This window comes from Podarcis bocagei (assembly GCF_964188305.1).
Source record: "Podarcis bocagei genome assembly, chromosome: 6".
Taxonomy (NCBI): Eukaryota; Metazoa; Chordata; class Lepidosauria; order Squamata; family Lacertidae; genus Podarcis; species Podarcis bocagei.
This window is the reverse complement of record NC_138130.1, coordinates 99779478-99797198: the sequence shown is the minus strand read 5'-3', so window position 1 is coordinate 99797198 and position 17721 is coordinate 99779478. Positions and strand designations below refer to the sequence as shown.

At 45.7% G+C, this 17721-nt stretch overlaps 1 protein-coding gene across 9 annotated transcripts in view; it reads left to right on the top strand.

Annotated features, from left to right (window-relative positions):
- The first annotated feature begins 8037 nt into the window (after positions 1-8037).
- The window catches only part of EMSY (EMSY transcriptional repressor, BRCA2 interacting), a 45722-nt gene continuing 36038 nt past the window's right edge, over positions 8038-17721 (top strand). For 6 of the 9 annotated variants that reach the window (XM_081197293.1, XM_081197292.1, XM_081197291.1 and 3 more), the window contains exons 1-3: positions 8039-8175; positions 16168-16276; positions 17600-17699. In XM_081197293.1, the coding sequence (XP_081053419.1) occupies positions 16207-16276; positions 17600-17699 (170 nt within the window). In that variant the 5' untranslated portion in view covers positions 8039-8175; positions 16168-16206. Of the gene's footprint in view, positions 8176-14643; positions 14772-16167; positions 16277-17599; positions 17700-17721 lie in introns of all 9 variants that reach the window. The other 3 variants (XR_014008885.1, XM_081197288.1, XM_081197287.1) reach the window with 2 other exon arrangements.

Genomic DNA, 17721 nt, shown 5'->3' with positions numbered 1-17721 from the left:
TCCCCACGCAAGCCACGCCTCCGCTGCGCCGCACGACGTCGCCCTTTAGAGTGGTTAAGGAGAACCAGACTTCCGGATTCCTTTCGGAGCGCCGCCATGTGCGGGGCGCTGAATAATAATTACGAATAAATTTATACAGCAACGCGTATGGTTTTAATTCTGCCGCTGTTTGATTGGTTGGTTTTTGTTATGTACTGAGTTGAATAGGATCCAGAATGCAGCAGTCTGATTGGTCCCAGAACAATAGGATCCAGAATGCAGCAGTCTGATTGGTCCGCAGGAGCCACCCAATCCAGCTCTAGGTGGAAGTGAATCTGCAACCTGATTGGCCTACAGGAGAATCCTGGAATTAGCCAATCACGTGGGCCCATTGTGTAAATAATGTATATAAAGCAGACATTTCGGGGGAACTTCCATTCCTCACTACTATGAGCTGAATAAAGAGCATGAAATCCACTCTCGACTCCTAGTATATTTCAGTTTTCTTTTTTTAAAAATGGATTTTCTGTGCTCGCTGAATGAGCTTGGTCCAGCCTAGCCTACCTCATAGGGTTATTGCGGAGATGAAATGGTTAGGAGGAGAGTCATGTACACCAGCCTTGAGACCCTCGGACAGTAAAGGTTTTATGTAAATGAAATAAATAAATGAAAGTAAATAATAATGATTATTTAAAATGGATTTTGTTGCCTTCCTCCCCCCACAACTCTGTGTCTTATCTTTTATCAGCAAGCCGCCATGAGTCCCTGTCAAGGCACAGAGCAGAAGGAGACAGGAGGGGTGGTTGGAATTGGCACTGATATTATTTATTATCGTATTTATTAGATATGATGATGATGATGCCTGGTGCTTTAGTTGAGATTCCTGCATTGCAGCCTTCCCTGTCCCTCCCACTAGACAATTATATTTCTTTAGCTCTGCATAACTCGATGCTTTTACTTTATTTTTAAAGGAAAGGGAGAAAGGATGTGAAGGAACCTTAAAAAAAACACCGCATAAAAGGAAAAACGAACGGGGAGGGAAGAGGAAAGCAAGTGGTACAGCCACTTGCGTTGTTGACTGGCAACCGGAATTATCTCACGATTCCCATAACCCCTGGTGCCCTTTGCCTGTGGAGCTTTCCGGCTGTCTCTCTTTAACTGTACGGACTCAGGTCTCCCGCGGGATACCCGGATGCAGAGCTCCTGCGCCTGCGCACTTTCTGCTATGCAAATAAGAAGGAGTCCCACCCCTCTCTTCTGTCGCGGGACGTTCAAACGCGCCTGCGCCTTGGAGGAGCCTGAAGCGGGAAGGTTGTGCGCATGCGCAAGGAGAGGGTTGGGAGAGCTAGAAAATAACGTGATTTTTAAAGGCAAACCAGACAAATGGATGGTCGGAGCAGGGGGATAATACAATAGTAAGACGAGTTCGAGGACAGCAGAAAGGTGATGGACTTTTGCAGTGTCCTACTACCACATTTCAGAGGAGCAGTAGAATGTGCAAAAGCCCAACAGGCTCTCACCAATATTTTTAGTTTGAAAACTGCCTTGTGGTCCTTGGATGAAAGGCAGTATAGAAATTTAATTAATAATAATAAGAATAGGTTTGGGACACACCAAGCTCATCCTGGACACTTAGGGGGCTGAGCACACCAACATCTACATTGGGAAGTGAGAGAGGAAGGGATATTGATTTTGTGTTTTCATTTTGATAATTTGTTTTTTATATTCTGATTTTATGTTGTAACCGCCCCGAGACCTGCGGGTATAATAGGGTGGTATACAAATTTAATAAATAATTATTGGTTTTATTGATTATTATTTTTAGATGATGGTAAGAAAGCGGATTGCTTATGATCTTATCTGTAAGTCACCTTGTCCCTGGACAGGGGAAAAGGCATATAAATAAATGTATTATAATAATAATCCACTGAACAATAATTCTTTGGCTAATTTGAGGGAAGTCAGAGCAGCCCTGCTTTTCCTGATAGAAGGCAGTATTATTTTTTTGACATCCTCCTAACCGTGTTCACTCAAAAGCAAGCCCCACTGTCTTCAAGGAAGCTTATGCTGAAGTAAACTTGCAGCCGTTTGTGTGTGCTGAAGAAGGCTTGGATGGAGGCTTCATTCACTGCCCTGGGTTGCAAGGAAGGAAGGTTCCTTCCTTTTAAAAATCCCACAGGGTATGTGATTCCTCTGAGGAATGCAGTTTGAAATATAGGTTTGATTACTGAGAGTGTGGCGAGCTGAACTCCTTCAGAAATCTGCTCTGGAGTTTATTGCCGCATATTTGTTTATTCCCATTTCACCCAGCCTGATTTTTTTTAAAGGATTTGTTCCATTACAGCCTCCATCCCATTGTTTTAGCAAAGAGACCAGGGCAAAACCCAACTTAAAAAACAAACAAAACTCCTTTGTGATAAAGCTTCCAGACATTCACACTCACCCCAAGTGTCCTGGAAATGGCTCTTGTATAATAAAATAACCAGAGCTGATCCATTAAAAAGACTTTTTCCTGTTGGGTAATGAGTTTTTAAGTATATGCGTGCTTTAGATTAACTGAGAGAATCCCCCTTTACATTGCAAAAAATCCCTCTACGTGCGTACTGTTAATATTAGTACGTCTCTGTCTTTGAAACCATCAGCATTCAAATATGCATTTGCTGTATGTTTCTCTAAAGAGCTTTCCAGATGTACATTTACATTTAATTTTATGTTTTTGGTGTGTTGGGAGGCTCAGAGCTGCATCGTGGCACAGTCCAAGGAACATTATTGGTTTCTATCTTTCCTCTGGGGCAGGCGAGTAGGAATTTTGCTAGAGTTCCTTGTTGTGCGGATTAATTTTAAAATGGCCATGCAATGCCTAGCATGCTGACGGAGCCACATACAGGTGATATAGTGATAGATCAGTGGCCACAAGTAGATAATTTCCATTCCTGAATTTCTCCTGTGGACCTAAAGAAATAAGAACTGCATAAATTTGTACGTGTGTATAACTTAATTTCTCTCTGTTCATTTTATCTCTCTGACACATGCATCCATTCACAAGCAATATGACTATTCTTTTTTTTTTAGTTTTATTTATTTATTAACGTTCTTATGTCACATCGGTAAAACGTTATCATATTACATTACAAGTCTTATTATAATACAATTTTCAGCATGTATACTGTCCCTGACTCTCTTACCACAATACGAAGTTTATATACCTAAAGAAAAAAAAGGACAAAAAACTATTCCAAAATCATATATGTACGAACACTTTGGACTTCCTGTCTGTCCCGTTGTATATTCCTTTTTTACAAGTGAATGTGCTCTTATTATTGTATATTTCTTTACATTTTATCTAATACATTCCTATATCAATACGTACCCTTGGTCTTATTTCTCAACTCAAGTCTCTCTCCAACAATATATGACTATTCAGCACTGGAACCAGTAACCACAGAAAGCTAACCAGGGGTCAGCAAACTTTTTCAGCAGGGGCCTGGTCCACTGTCCCTCTGACCTTGTGGGGGGCTGGACTATATGTTGCCATGATTATGACCCGCATTTTTGGCAAAAACCCTTCTTGGAACTCCAGCGTTGCCCAAATGTGATTTTTTTGGTGCTTCCTTTGCTGCTTCCTTTGCGTTTTATGTGTTGACAGTTATTATTTCTCTCGTAGGGCGGGGTGGGGGTCTGAGCTAAGTGCGCCATTCCTTTCTCTTCCTTGAAGTGAAATCGGTAATGATACATTGGGCAAAAGACTTTGGATATAATATACAGCTTGAAGAATGGGAAAGGTTGTGGAATGAAAGGATAAAATTCACAGCCCGTAATGCTTTGAAAAAGAATATGATGAAAATGATGTATAGATGGTATATTACACCAGTGAAATTAGCTAAAATGTATAAGACAAATAATAAATGTTGGAAATGTAAAGAAAAAGAAGGAACATTTTATCATATGTGGTGGGATTGTAAAAAAGTAAAGAACTTCTGGGAATTGATATATAATGAGATGAAAAAGATGTTGAAATATACATTTTTTTAAAAAAAACCAGAAGCATTTTTACTTGGTATTATAGGTCAGGACATTAATAGGCAAGATGTTAAATTGTTTTTATATGCAACAACTGCAGCAAGAGTATTGTTAGCCCAGAAATGGAAGCAAGAAGAAATTCCGATGAAAGAAGAATGGCAGACGAAATTAATGGACTATGCAGAATTGGACAAAATGACAGGAAGTATTCGAAACCTGCGGCACCAGAGATTTACAGAAGATTGGAAGAAGTATATGAACTATTTGAAGAGCAACTGTAATCAACAAATTACGCTAGTAGGACTACAAGAAGTTTCGTAAGGAGAAATATACGAAGTGTTACAAAGTAGGAAAAGATAGAGATATTGGTTATGAGTTTGAGATGTAAAAGGGAAGATAAGAAATGTATACTGAGAGATTAGATTGGAAAATTTTCAGACAAGATTGATGGAAGTCAAAAAATTGAATAAGATGTAAAAGTATGTTTAATTACTGTTGAAAATGATACGTTAAAAAAAAACTCCAAGCCTCCAAGCCCCTGCTGCCACAACAGCCCTTTCCTGAGGTCAGTCGCCGGCAGCTCCATGGTGGAAATCCAAACTGGCTCCTATTCCCTCTCCCCCACCCCGGAAGAAAAGATTGCTGCACACAGGCAACGGATAATAATAATAATAATTAATTAATGTTTGTGTATATCCCGCCCTCCCCAGCCAAAGCCAGGCGCTCAGAGCGGCTGACAACAGTAAAATAATACAGCATTCTAAAATCAATTCATTATAAAATCAGTTCAAATCAAATTAATGGCAACCATTGGGCTAGAGCTGGAGAAGGGGGTTGTCTCAAGCAGCCGCCCACCTCACTTTTGACCCCCAAGCCTGGCTGAGTTGCAAAAAGCCATCGCATGCACGCACTGCGCCTGGATTCCCGGACCGCCCGGAGGCCAGATCTAGAAGGCAATTGGGCCTGATCCAGCCCAAAGGCCTTAGTTTGCTGACCCATGGGCTAAACTTACACCAGAGAGCATATACCATACATTTAAAGCACTTTATTTTCCAACAAAGGATCCCGGGAACTCTAGTTTATCCCCTAACTGAGCTACAATTCTCAGCACGCTTAACAAGCTGCAGTTCGCAGGAATCTTTGGGGAAAATACGGTGCTTCAAATACATCCTTTAACAGCTGCATCCTGTTTCCAGCTCAAGGCTGAATGGTGGTTTTTTTGTCAAGGCCACCCAATTATTTTTTGGCGGGAGGAAAGAACAAATTGGTAAATCTGTCCTTCCCCCCTCTCTCTTTTGCAAACAGATGTCTTCTAAAGGTTGTATCTCCTTGGCTCGGGGGGCCACAAAACTCCATACCCTCCAACACTTTCCCAATGAAAATAGGGGTGCCCTAAGAAAAAGTGAGGGATGCGGGTGGCGCTGTGGGTTAAACCACAGAGCCTAGGGCTTGCTGATCAGAAGGTCGGCAGTTCGAATCCCCGCAACGGTGTGAGCTCCTGTTGCTTGGTCCCTGCTCCTGCCAACCTAGCAGTTCGAAAACACGTCAAAGTGCAAGTTGGTAAATAGGTACTGCTCCAGTGGGAAGGTAAACGGCATTTCCGTGCGCTGCTCTGGTTCGCCAGAAGCGGCTTAGTCCTGCTGGCCACATGACCCGGAAGCTGTACGCCTGCTCCCTTGGCTAATAAAGCGAGATGAGCGCCGCAACCCCAGAGTCGGCCACAACTGGACCTAATGGTCAGGGGTCCCTTTACCTTTTTAAGAAAAAGTGGGACATTTCAGGATCAACTCAGAAACTGGGACAGCTTCTGTAGATCCAGGACTGTCCCTGGAGAGTTGGGACATCTGCACAAACACAACATCCCAACAATCACCCGGGACACAAATACAAAAAGCTGGTATTGCAACACTGGTGGTCTTACCATTAAGAGGCTAAACCTAAACTTAAACAAGGACTGAATTTAAACCAGAGAAGAGGAACAGCATTCTCTCCCTCTGCTGTAGCTAAGCTATACGTTTTCTTCCCTGTATACGCAATCCAAGTGGAAAATTGCAGATAATTTCAACATGCTATTGGGAGCGATGCACACAGAGAAAAACCGGGGTGATGGGGGGGGGGTAACGGATGCTCCACTGTTTTTCTAAGAAAGGAAAACCGGTTTGCCTGACGGCTTGATGACAGTCGTGAACCAAAGACTCGCCCCGTGGCAGGAATGAGAAGTTGCTGAGCTCCAGGATTCTGACAGGCGCTTCCTAATTTTATTGCTTTTTCCTCCAGGCTCCATTAGTGCTGAGGTCCCTGCAGCATTTGCAGGGAACCCCAACCTGGTAATTTCCGTGGAAAAAAATTGGCCTGAGTCAAGCCCGACACTGAGAAGCTGTCAGCGAGATGGGCTTTCCCCCTGCTTTAAATGAGCATTGTGCATTGCTCTCTGATCTGTGACTTCCATGGCTAATGTCTGGTCCGTTGTGCCTGATGTCAGCACTTTGGACTGGGAGAGGGAGAGAGGAACACATCTGGAACATAATCGGGGGGGGGGGTCATAACATTATCTGGAAGGAGTCCCCGGCTGCAGCCAGTGTGCACAGGGTGGACATAGCAAATCTGATGAAATTAAAAAATTAATATATATATGAATTTAGAATTATTTTGAACTATGGTGCTGGAGGAGACTCTTGAGAGTCCCATGGACTGCAAGAAGATCAAACCGATCCATTCTGAAGGAAATCAGCCCTGAGTGCTCACTGGAAGGACAGATCCTGAAGCTGAGGCTCCAAGACTTTGGCCACCTCATGAGAAGCGAAAACTCCCTGGAAAAGACCCTGATGTTGGGAAACAAGGAGAAGGGGACGACAGAGGACGAGATGGTTGGACAGAGTTCTCGAAGCTACCAGCATGAGTTTGACTAAACTGCGGGAGGCAGTGGAAGACAGGAGTGCCTGGCGTGCTCTGGTCCAGGGGGTCACGAAGAGTCAGACACGACTTAACGACTAAACAACAACAACAGCACACTGCACTCCGACATGAGTCCGACATGACTAAACGACTTTTCCAGGGAGTCTTCTCTTCTCATGAGGTGGCCAAAGTATCGGAGCCTCAGCTTCAGGATCTGTCCTTCCAGTGAGCACTCAGGGCTGATTTCCTTAGGAATGGATAAGTTTGATCTTCTTGCTCTCAAGAGGGACTCTCAAGAGTCTCCTCCAGCACCAGAATTCAAAAGCATCCATTCTTCGGCAATCAGCCTTCTTTATGGTCCAGCTCTCACTTCCATACATTACTACTGGGAAAACCATAGCTTTAACTAGACGGACCTTTGTCGGCAAGGTGATGTCTCTGCTTTTTAAGATGCTGTCTAGGTTTGTCATTGCTTTTCTCCCAAGAAGCAGGCGTCTTTTAATTTCGTGGCTGCTGTCACCATCTGCAGTGATCATGGAGCCCAAGAAAGTAAAATCTCTCACTGCCTCCATTTCTCCCCCTTCTATTTGCCAGGAGGTGATGGCACAACACAAAACACTGTTGCTGCATGTAGCTTTTATTTTATTTGTTTTTTATCTTATATTTTTGAAATGTACCTCCACTGTTTTTAATCTTTGATTTGGGGGGGGGGCAAGAGAGTGGGAGCCTGAACTATAGCTTGTTTAGCTTATACGTACACCCGGCACCGCGTTCGACTGTGGAACAGCCCGCCACTGGAGGTGGTGGTGATGGTGTTGGATCCTCCTTCCTTGGAGGTTTCCAAAGCAGAGGTTGGACGGCCAGCCTGCCACGGATGATCTTAGCCGAGACCCCCGCATTGGTAGGAGGTGGAGGGGGCTGGACTAGATGCCCCTGGGGGTCCCCTTCCAGCTCTATGATTTCCCTTTTCAGCCGCCCTCAGCCAAAGCGCTGCGCTCGGGAGCCGGAAGCGCTTCATTGATTCCAACCCGCCGGCGTTCGAAGCAAAGGCTCGAGAAAACTACACCTCCCAGAATGCCTCGGGCGCCGGCCTCCTTTCCCCACCCCTCCCTTCTGCGCGTGCTCCCCGCGCCTGCGCGCGGCGCCCTTTTCTGCCCGCCATCTTGGCTCCCTTCAGCTGGCGCCGACGCCAAACAAACCCGCCGCCTCAGACGCCGAAGGTGCCCGCCGAGCTCGGGCGGCGCGGGAGGACCCATGGTTTCCCCGGGGGAGGAGCGGCAGGTGGGTCTCCCGGGGAGGAGGAGGAGGGAATTGAGGGGGGGGGAGGGAAGAGAGCGAGGAAGAAGAGGAGGAAGAGCAAGACCCTCTTCTTCCTCCTCCTCTGAAAGGGGGGAAGGGCAGGCCTGTCGCAGGGAGTTCCTCAGTTCTCTCCTTCCCTGCTTGCCTCTCCTCACGTTTCTGAGTTTTCTTGGCGTAAACTCGGGAGATAAGCTATTTTTCGCTTACAACATCTCGTCTTTTTTCTTTTTAGGCGGGGTGGCGGGAGAAAAATAAATAATAACAATTCGCTTTTCCCTCCAATCTCAGTGGGATAATAGGCAGCTCCCTGTTATCTCAGGGAGATTTGATTTCCCTTCTTGTGTGTGAAATAAAGGATCGCCTCCCTCTTTCCATCCCATCCCCAGTTTGAATGGGAGCTGAGTTGCCTTAGTTCCAGGACTGGTTGTGGCGGCTCCTCTGCAAGCCTCTCTTCATCCCCCTCCTTCCCTCGTCTCTTTTGTGTGTGGGGGGGGGGGGGAAGAAATAATGGCCACCTTCCTTCCTTCCTTCCTTCCACCTCTTTGCATCTACATCTACCGTTGTTTCAAGGTGGATTGGCCCGCTTCCTACATCGAAGGAGTTCATTACCCTCAATTATATAGGACCGCTCCTTTTCCGCCTGGCTCTCTTCAACCCCCCCCCCCCCAATATTTGGGAAGAAGAGAAAATAGAGATATAAACACCATCGTCCCTCTTTCCTTTCCATCTCTTCTATTTACTACCCCCCTTCCCCATTGATTGGCTGCTTTATTATTTTATTTCCTTTCCCCTCCCCCTTGAATTTTTTTTGGGTTGTGGGTGTGCTAGTGGGGCACAGAAGAGAATATATGTGGGTTATCTGTAATTTCCTCATTCCTGCCTCCCACCCTCTGCTTTCGGAGGAGGGTCAAATAAAGACAGAGAATTGTAATTTTCTCTATCTGTCCCCCATCTTTCTCCGTCTTCCAGCTGTTCAATTTGACTGATATTCTCCACCTCTCAAGACTCTCTCTCCCCCCATTGCCTTCTTTTCCATATCATGTAATATTTGTGTATATTGTTGTTTTGCGTAGCCTCTCATTGGATTCCACGGCTGATTTGTTGGTGCCTGCTTCTCAATTTATGTGCGTTTGGGCTCTTGCTACCTTTGCTCTCCCTTCCTCCCAGCTTCCTTTTCCTCTTCCTTGATTTTGGATTATTTCTCCTCCTTTCCCATGTGTCTCCCTTCCCCATAAAAAAAAAGCGGGGTGGCGGGGAGTAATTTGGAGCTGTGACAGTTACATTTCTCCCTGCCTTTCTTCTCTTCAGCCTCCCCATCTGATGATCTTTACATGCATTCCTTTTCCCCAGCCCTTTCCCTTCCCATATATATCTATACTCACACACACCTTTGTGTGGGGTGCAATAAGGAAATAACTGCCCCCCCCTTGTTTAGCACTCCTTGGTAGGTGCTACTTTGCATGCCTGCCTCCCTCTTCCCCAATTCATCTCTGTGGTTTTTATCTTGTTTTTAAGAGCAGGAAAGAAAGAGCTTTTCTGTGTCCCATCTCCCTCCTCCTTGCCCGCCGTTTGATTGATTTGCTTAGCTGCTTTTTCTGTCCCTGCCTCTGATTCTCTTCCCTTTCCTCCAAGGGGTTCTTGCCAAGTGGACCCATTTCTTTCTTTCCCACCGGATATTCCTCTGTGGCACCCCCTCCTCCCTGCCCCCTTTTCCGGCCTGTCTTCTCTGGGGTCTGCTTTTTGTTGGCCCCTTTCCTTCTCCCCTTAATCCTCATTGTCCACCATTGCAAATAGTAGTGGGTAGTTAGTCTGTTGTCGAATGAAATATGCCCCTTTTCCCAGCTTTGACAGATTCATTCTCAATGTGGCAGCCCATTTTGAACCCTTTTCCTCACCAAGCCTGCAGCCTTGAGTTTGCCTACTTGTGAGGAAGTTGTGTTGCTCTTGGTTGATTTGACTCTTAAGTAAAATAGGATCTGGTTCTGCACGAATCAGCAGCGTGCACACACAAATTCAGTGATTCATTTTCCATCTTGGGCGTCAGTTTTTATGGCCATCAAGTTTTAATGCCCCAGCGGCCAGTTCCTACGTAGCATGATGGACCCACCAGGCCAGGGATGGAAAACTTGTGGTCCTCCAGATGTTATTGGCCTGCAGCTTCCATCTTTCCTGACCCTTGACCTTCCAGGCAGGGCCTGATGGAAGTTGTAGTTCAGCAACATCAATCAGATGGCACATTTCCTGTCCTGCATGTACAGTTTGTGTGTTCCTCTTCCTCTTCTCATCAAAAATTTTTTTTGCTTTGTTTTCCGGTTCTGTCCAGAACAGAACATGTATAAATTTGGGGTAGGGAAGAGTGGCAAACTCTTCTGAGATCCTTCAATTAAAAGTATTAATTAGTCTGCAATCCTGACCACACTTACCAGAGAGTAAGTCCCATTGAACTCAGATGGGCTTAATGTTTGATATGCACAGAATTGCACTGTCTGTTAACTACCGTATTTTTTGCACCACAACGCTCACTTTTCCCCCCCTAAAAAGTAAGGGGAAATGTCTGTGCGTGTTATGGAGGGAATGCCTACGGGTGGGATGCCTATGGATTTTCCTCCTCTAAAAACTATGTGCGTGTTATGGTCGAGTGTGTGTTATAGAGCGAAAAATACGGTAATTGGTATTCAGAGAGGGTAAACTTGAATCTGTAAGGCTTGGAATTAAGGACACACAATTACCGTCCTTTTCCATGTATAAGACGAGGGGTTTTTTTACTTAAAAATTATGTGAAAAACTGTGGTCGTCTTATACACGGGGCAATCTCCCCCCCTATTTTCTTAAATTGGAGTCCCTAAATTGGATTCTTATACATGGAAAAATACGGTAATTTTTGACACTCACTTTGGCTCTGGTTTATTACTTTAAAAAAAATGGGAAGAAGAAATGGCAAATACGAAAGCTGACCTTTTCTTCTCTGCACAAGTAGCATCTTGTTCATTAAGTCATCTCTTCCTTCCACGTGTCATAAAGGAGGTTTTGAAAACAGGCAAATGTATTCAAGTTTAATTGCTCAACTAGTTAAGATGTAGCTGATCTGTTTTAAAATCAAAATCCTTAGATCAGTTGACAAACCAGTTTGGCGTCACCTGCTTTCCTGGTGGTAACTGTTTTTGCATTGCCAAATCCAGAACGTTTATCCGTGACCTGAGGGCCTTGCTGCCAGTGTGTGGGTGTGGATATGCTGTTTAGATAGCTCCAGGGGGGCTATTAAGGCCAAACTAACCATTAATTCATTGCTTTGTGGAGGAGGGCCCCAGCCAGGTTTGCAGTGGCTTAATGAGGACTGTGATTGTACTATGTTAGTATCAAAAGGTAGGGTGTATGGGGTTTCAGGGGAGGGGGAGTATCTCTGGTGGGGGACATATTGTGCTTCTCAGGGGTACCTTGTCCACCTTTGGTTCCCACCCTGCACTCAGCCTCCACCTGTGGCTCTTAGAGTAATAATAATAATAATAATAATAATAATAATAATAATAATAATAATAATTTATTGTTTATACCCCGCCCATCTGGCTGGGTTTCCCCTGCCACTCTGGGCAGCTTCCAACTGAATATTAAAAACAATACAGCATCAGACATTAAAAACTTCCCTAAACAGGGCCTCCTTCAGTTGTCTTTTAAAAGTAAAATAGTTATTTATTGCCTTGACATCTGGTGGGAGGGCGCTCCACAGGGCAGGCGTCACTACCAAGAAGGCCCTCTGCCTGGTTCCCTGTAACCTCACTTCTCGCAGCGAGGGAACCGCCAGAAGGCCCTTGGCGCTGGACCTCAGTGTCCGGGCTGGATGATGGGGTAGAGACACTCCTTCAGTTATACAGGACGGAGGCCGTTTAGAAGCTGTTAGCATGTGACATCGGCCACACCATGGGAAATAGATTTGACTGACCAGCTAAACCAAGTGAGGGTAGCTGATGGGTGTCAAACCCTTGGTATGTTGGGGACTTCCCCTGCATGTGGAGACAGGCTCTGGCGGATCGAGCGGACGAGGCCAGTAGTGGGTCCAGTTGTCAAGAAGGCATTTTCTGCATGTGCTGTAGAGCAGGGGTAGTCAACCTTTTTATACCTACCGCCCACTAATGCATCTGTCTTGATGGTAAAATTTCCTTTCCGCTCACCAGTGCTCAGTGGAAGGAGAATTCAGCTTGTGCCATAGAACCCCTTACCGCCCATCTAGGATCCTGAAACGCCCACTAGTGGGTGGCAGGGACCAGGTTGACAACACCTTCTGTAGAGGGAAGTGAGGGGCAGATGGGGCTTGTCTTCTTTGCAAAATTACAAATACCTAAATACAGACAGTCATTTACCCTCGCTAGATTCAACGTGCTGCCATCTGCCTTACTGCAGGGCAGGTTTGAGGATAAACCATACGCGGAATGAGTCTGCCCCTGCGGCTTGATGGAGGTAGAAACTGTCTCTCATGCCTTGTTACACTGCCATTTCTATGGGGATATACACTTTATATTTATTATCCCTGCTATGCATAAATCTCCAAATGAATCCAAACTTTAAAAATTCCTGGTAGAGGACAAGGACCCTGAGATCACGTTAAGGGTAGCCAAATTCTGTGTGATTGCCATAAAATGTAGGGAACAAGCTGTGCTATCATAATGATTAAGGCCTTAAATGATAATTTTAGGTTATATGTTTGTAACGTAAGTTTTAATTCATATATTTTTTAACTGTTGCTATATCTGTAGTGCCCCTGTTACACCTAATTGCAAATTCAAATGCACCCCTATCGTGTTTTATGACTTGCTTGATAATTGTATGTGGGCTGGAACTGGTCTGTGACCGAAATAATAAAATTAAATTCCCTTTCCGCCCACCAGTGCTCGATGGAAGGAGGATTCAGCTTGTGCAGTAGAAACCCCTACCGCCCACCTAGAATCCTGAAACGCCCACTAGTGGGCGGTAGGGACCAGGTAGACAACCCCTGCTGTAGAGGGAAGTGAGGGGCAGTTGGGGGCTTGTCTTCTTGGGAAGGGAGCTCATCTTAGAGAAGGAAGGAAAACTCTGATCCTAAACCTCTTCTGTCTTGCGGGATATCTTCGGAGAAGAAAAGGCTAAGGAGTAAAAGCCCTACACGAATCAGGAGTGGAGTCCCTAGGATGCTTGGATGGTACTTGTACTCCTCCTTCTGGCAACCCCTGCTGCCAAACTGGTGCCTAACTGGTGCCTAACCAATGTCTTGCCTTTCCTTTGGACCACATCAGCAAGGCTGAGAGGGGTGCCCTGTTATCTGGGCGCCCCACTGCCCGATTTTCAGCTGTTTTACTATTGTATTTCGCCTCTATTGATGCATTCTATTTTTATATCTCGTGTGCTGCCTCGAGTCTGCTGTCTTAATAAAATTAATGAACAAATCCTTCCCTGCCATGAGACACTTGGCACTGGCTTTCCTCAGAGTTTTGTAGGGCAACAGTCCTGATGTGGTCGTGTGTCCTGCAGACAGAGTCGTGTTAGGAGGGAGTGTGTCCAGAGGGGGAGACTAGGATGCTGCTGTATCTGGAAGCCAAAGTCCTAGGGGGAGCGGCTGAAAGAGCTGGGCATGGTTTTCATCTGGAGAACAAAAGTTTAAGGGGAGACCTGATCCAAGAGGTCCTTACCTGGATGGAGCAAACTTGTTGCTCCAGACCAGACCAAATGGGTGGAAGATAGCAGGGAATCTGATTTTGGCTAAGCGTTAGGGAGAACCTGCTAATGGTATGAACTATTCAGCTGTGGAACGGTCATCTTCAGAAGGCGATGGGCTCTTTTTCACTTGCGGTTTTGAACCAGACAGAAGGTTGGTGACAATCTGCCAGGGATGCTGCAGTTGCGGATTTCTGCCGTGAGCCAGGGCTTTGGGCTAGATGGCCTTAGATGACCTTTCCAGCTCTTACCCTTCAGCATCGGTCCTGTTGTTGGCATTTCCTTCCTGCATTCCAGTGGCTAGTTTGGTGAGGTGTTTTGTTTCTTTTCTTTTGCCGTCTCTGGGGTCCATAAAAGATGAGCGGACATGAGATGGGTCTCCTTGCTTCCCCAACCCTTTGGGAGTCTGGTGCCATGTAAAACAGGTCTTTTAGGTTGACCCAACAGGCTTATTTCCAACCCAGTCTCCTTTTTCCAGCCACTCCGGAGCACCATTTCAAAAACAGCAATAGTCACATCACCTCCATTTTCTCTCTCTGTGTTATATATGCCTTTAATTTCCTCTTAAGAAATATTATAACTCCCTAGTTCTCTCCCCCCTCCCACCCCCCCTGAGTTTTGAGATAAAAGGCAGGCAAGGGCTGTTAAATCTCCTGCATCTCATTTGCACCAGTGTTTTATTTGCTCAACATTGTTGGCTGTAAATAATTGATTGTTTGGGGATTTGATTTCTTAATTGGTTTAGAATTGAGTCTTTTGGTGTTTCAGAGCAGCCCAGTTTTTCACTTCTGATAAACGAATGCACCGGCTGTTCCTGCTCCAATCTGACCCTCTGACCTCCTGCCTCCGATTGAGCAGAAATAAGCATGATGATGGTACATGAACAAGAAGCAATGGTATATATATTTTCTACATGAAGTGTCTGTGTGGGAATTAAAGGAAAGAAAATTAGGGACTTGTGACCTTGCACAACAAAGCAGGACTGCAACTGCCATCATCACCACCTCCTGATCTGGGGCTGATGGAAGTTTGAGGCTCACTGATTTGCCATTCCGGCTTTACAATCTAATCTAATATATAATATAACCAACCCAATGAAAAGCTCTAAAGTAAAGAGACAAATGATCCCGCCCTCCTGCTCTAGGTAAATCCATTATTTTTTGTTTAGTTTGTTTTAATTTGCTGCATTAATTTTTAATGCTTCATATTCATTTATTTGAAACACTACGCTTCTTGTTTTTACTGCTCTGCTAGCTGCCTTGGGAAAATAAACGTAGGGTGAAGGCACAGCATTTAAACTGCACAAACAGAGAAAGTTCAGTAGTGTACAGTCATACCTCAGGTTACAGCTGCTTCAGGTTGTGTTTTTTCGGGTTGCGGACCGCCGAAACCTGGAAGTACTGGAATGGGTTACTTCCGGGTTTTGGCGGTTGCATATGCGCAGAAGCGCTAAATCGTGCTTTGCGCATGCACAGAAGTGCCAAATCGCAACCCGCATGTGCACAGCCATGGATCGCGAACGCTGCAGGTTGCAAACGTGCATCCCGCATGGATCACGTTCTCAACCCGAGCGTCCACTGTACAAAGGACGGATCACAATTTCGGTTTGTGGGTGTAGCAGCCATTTGTGTCCTGAGCTTTTGACTTGATTTCCTCCTCTCATGTGCCTCAGTCCCCTTCCTGGCTTGTGACCTGGTGTAGCATAGAGGCTCATAGACTGAGCCATGAATGATGAAGTCCCAGTTCAGATCTTGCCTCTATCATGAATTCACATGGTGGCCTTAGTCAAGCCAATTTCACTCTGTCTCTTTCTCTCTGCATCTCTGCCTCTGTCTTTCTATCTGCAGTTTGGAGGCTAATGAAAGTGACTTACTTTACGTCTGTGCCCATTCCTGGATAGAGAGAGAATCTGGCCACAGTTGTCCATATATTGGTAACTGAGCTAGGCGGACCAATGGTCTGTCCCAGTATAAGGCCAGCTTCCTGTGTTCTCTAACTCAAGTTTTTATGGAACATACCCCTTTTGAGGTGCTTCCCCAGTCCCAGAGAGTCTACGCAGGCCAGATTTCTGCAGCCCACTTCCTTCTGTTCCCAACATGCCCTTGGAGAAAGCAAGGCAGAGAAACTCTTTACCTTTGTGCACCAGGGACTTTGTTAACTACTGTTAAATTCTTCAAACTTTGGTCCCCCCTCCAAGTGGCACAGGTGCCTGGTATTGCTTTGGTGGGTTAGCGTTTGGAATCTGCAACGTCAGCCTGCTTTTCTCTTCCCTTGATTTGTGTCCATTTACAGGGAGGTTGAGCTCCGTGGGAGCAAACCGACCGGGGAACAATGCCTGTGGTGTGGCCGACCCTGCTGGATCTCAGCAGGGATGAATGCAAAAGGATCCTTCGCAAACTCGGTATGCCTACGGGGTTATTTGCTGGGGGGTGGGGGGTGGGCCATCTTCTTTACACTGACCTGACACTTGCTACACATGTCTGAATGAGACCTGGGTCCCCAAGATGGACTGTAGGAATGAAGGGACCTTCTAGGGTAATTCTAGAGGACCCCCCCAAAAATGTTTCATCTTAATCGATGTCACTACAGTGGTACCTCGGGTTACAGAAGCTTCAGGTTACAGACGCTTCAGGTTACAGACTCCACTAACTCAGAAATAGTACCTCAAGTTAAGAACTTTGCTTCAGGATGAGAACAGAAATCGTGTGGCGGTGGCGCAGCGGCAGTGGGAGGCCTCATTAGCTAAAGTAGTGCTTCAGGTTAAGAACAGTTTTAGGTTAAGTATGGACCTCCAGAATGAATTAAGTTCTTAACCCGAGGTACCACTGTAGTAAGTCTGTCTCAGTAGGGACTTTTCCCTGTGTTAGCTGACACTATGTTAATCAGAAAAGCTTTGAGGGTTGTTGTACGTTTCCGAGCACAATTCAAAGTGTTGGTGCTGACCTTTAAAGCCCTAAACGGCCTCGGTCCAGTATACCTGAAGGAGCGTCTCCACCCCCATTGTTCTGCCCGGACACTGAGGTTCAGCGCCGAGGGCCTTCTGGCGGTTCCCTCACTGCGAAAAGCCAAGTTACAGGGAACCAGGCAGAGGGCCTTCTCGGTAGTGGCACCCGCCCTGTAGAACGCCCTCCCACGAGATGCCAAAGAGGAAAATAACTACCAAACTTTTAGAAGACATCTGAAGGCAACCCTGTTTAGGGAAGCTTTTAATTTTTAATAGGTTATTGTATTTTAGTGTTTTGTTGGAAGCCGCCCAGAGTGGCTGGGGAAATCCAGCCAGATGGGCGGGGTATAAATAATAAATTATTATTATTGTCCCCTTTTTGGATATTATGTTGTCTTAGTGACAGTAAGCATGTGGTGAAAATTTTCCCACTACTGTATTTTCGCTTCATTAAAGGTTTCCAATCACAAGCTGGACAGCCACTTATCAGGGATGCCGGACATCACTGGTAGTGAACCTAGGGCCCTGCAGATGTTGGGGGACTCCTTCATCCCCGGCCAGCATGACCAGTGGTTAGAGGCAATGGGAATTATAGTCTGGTAACACCTTGAAGGCCATAGGCTCCCCACTGATGTTGCAGAGGCAGATTTTTCTGCACGTAGTTAGACTAGAGGGCTTTTGAGGTCCCTTACAACTCTATGGTTCTGTGATCTTTTTATTGAGCTCTCTTCCCGCCTCCCATGTATTGTTCACTTTTAATCTTTCTCCTTTCTTTTATAGAATTGGAGGCATATGCCGGTGTCATCAGTGCCTTGCGCGCTCAGGGGGATCTCACAAAGGACAAGAAAGACATCCTTGGAGAACTCTCCAAAGTGCTTAGGTAGATGGAACGTACTCATTGG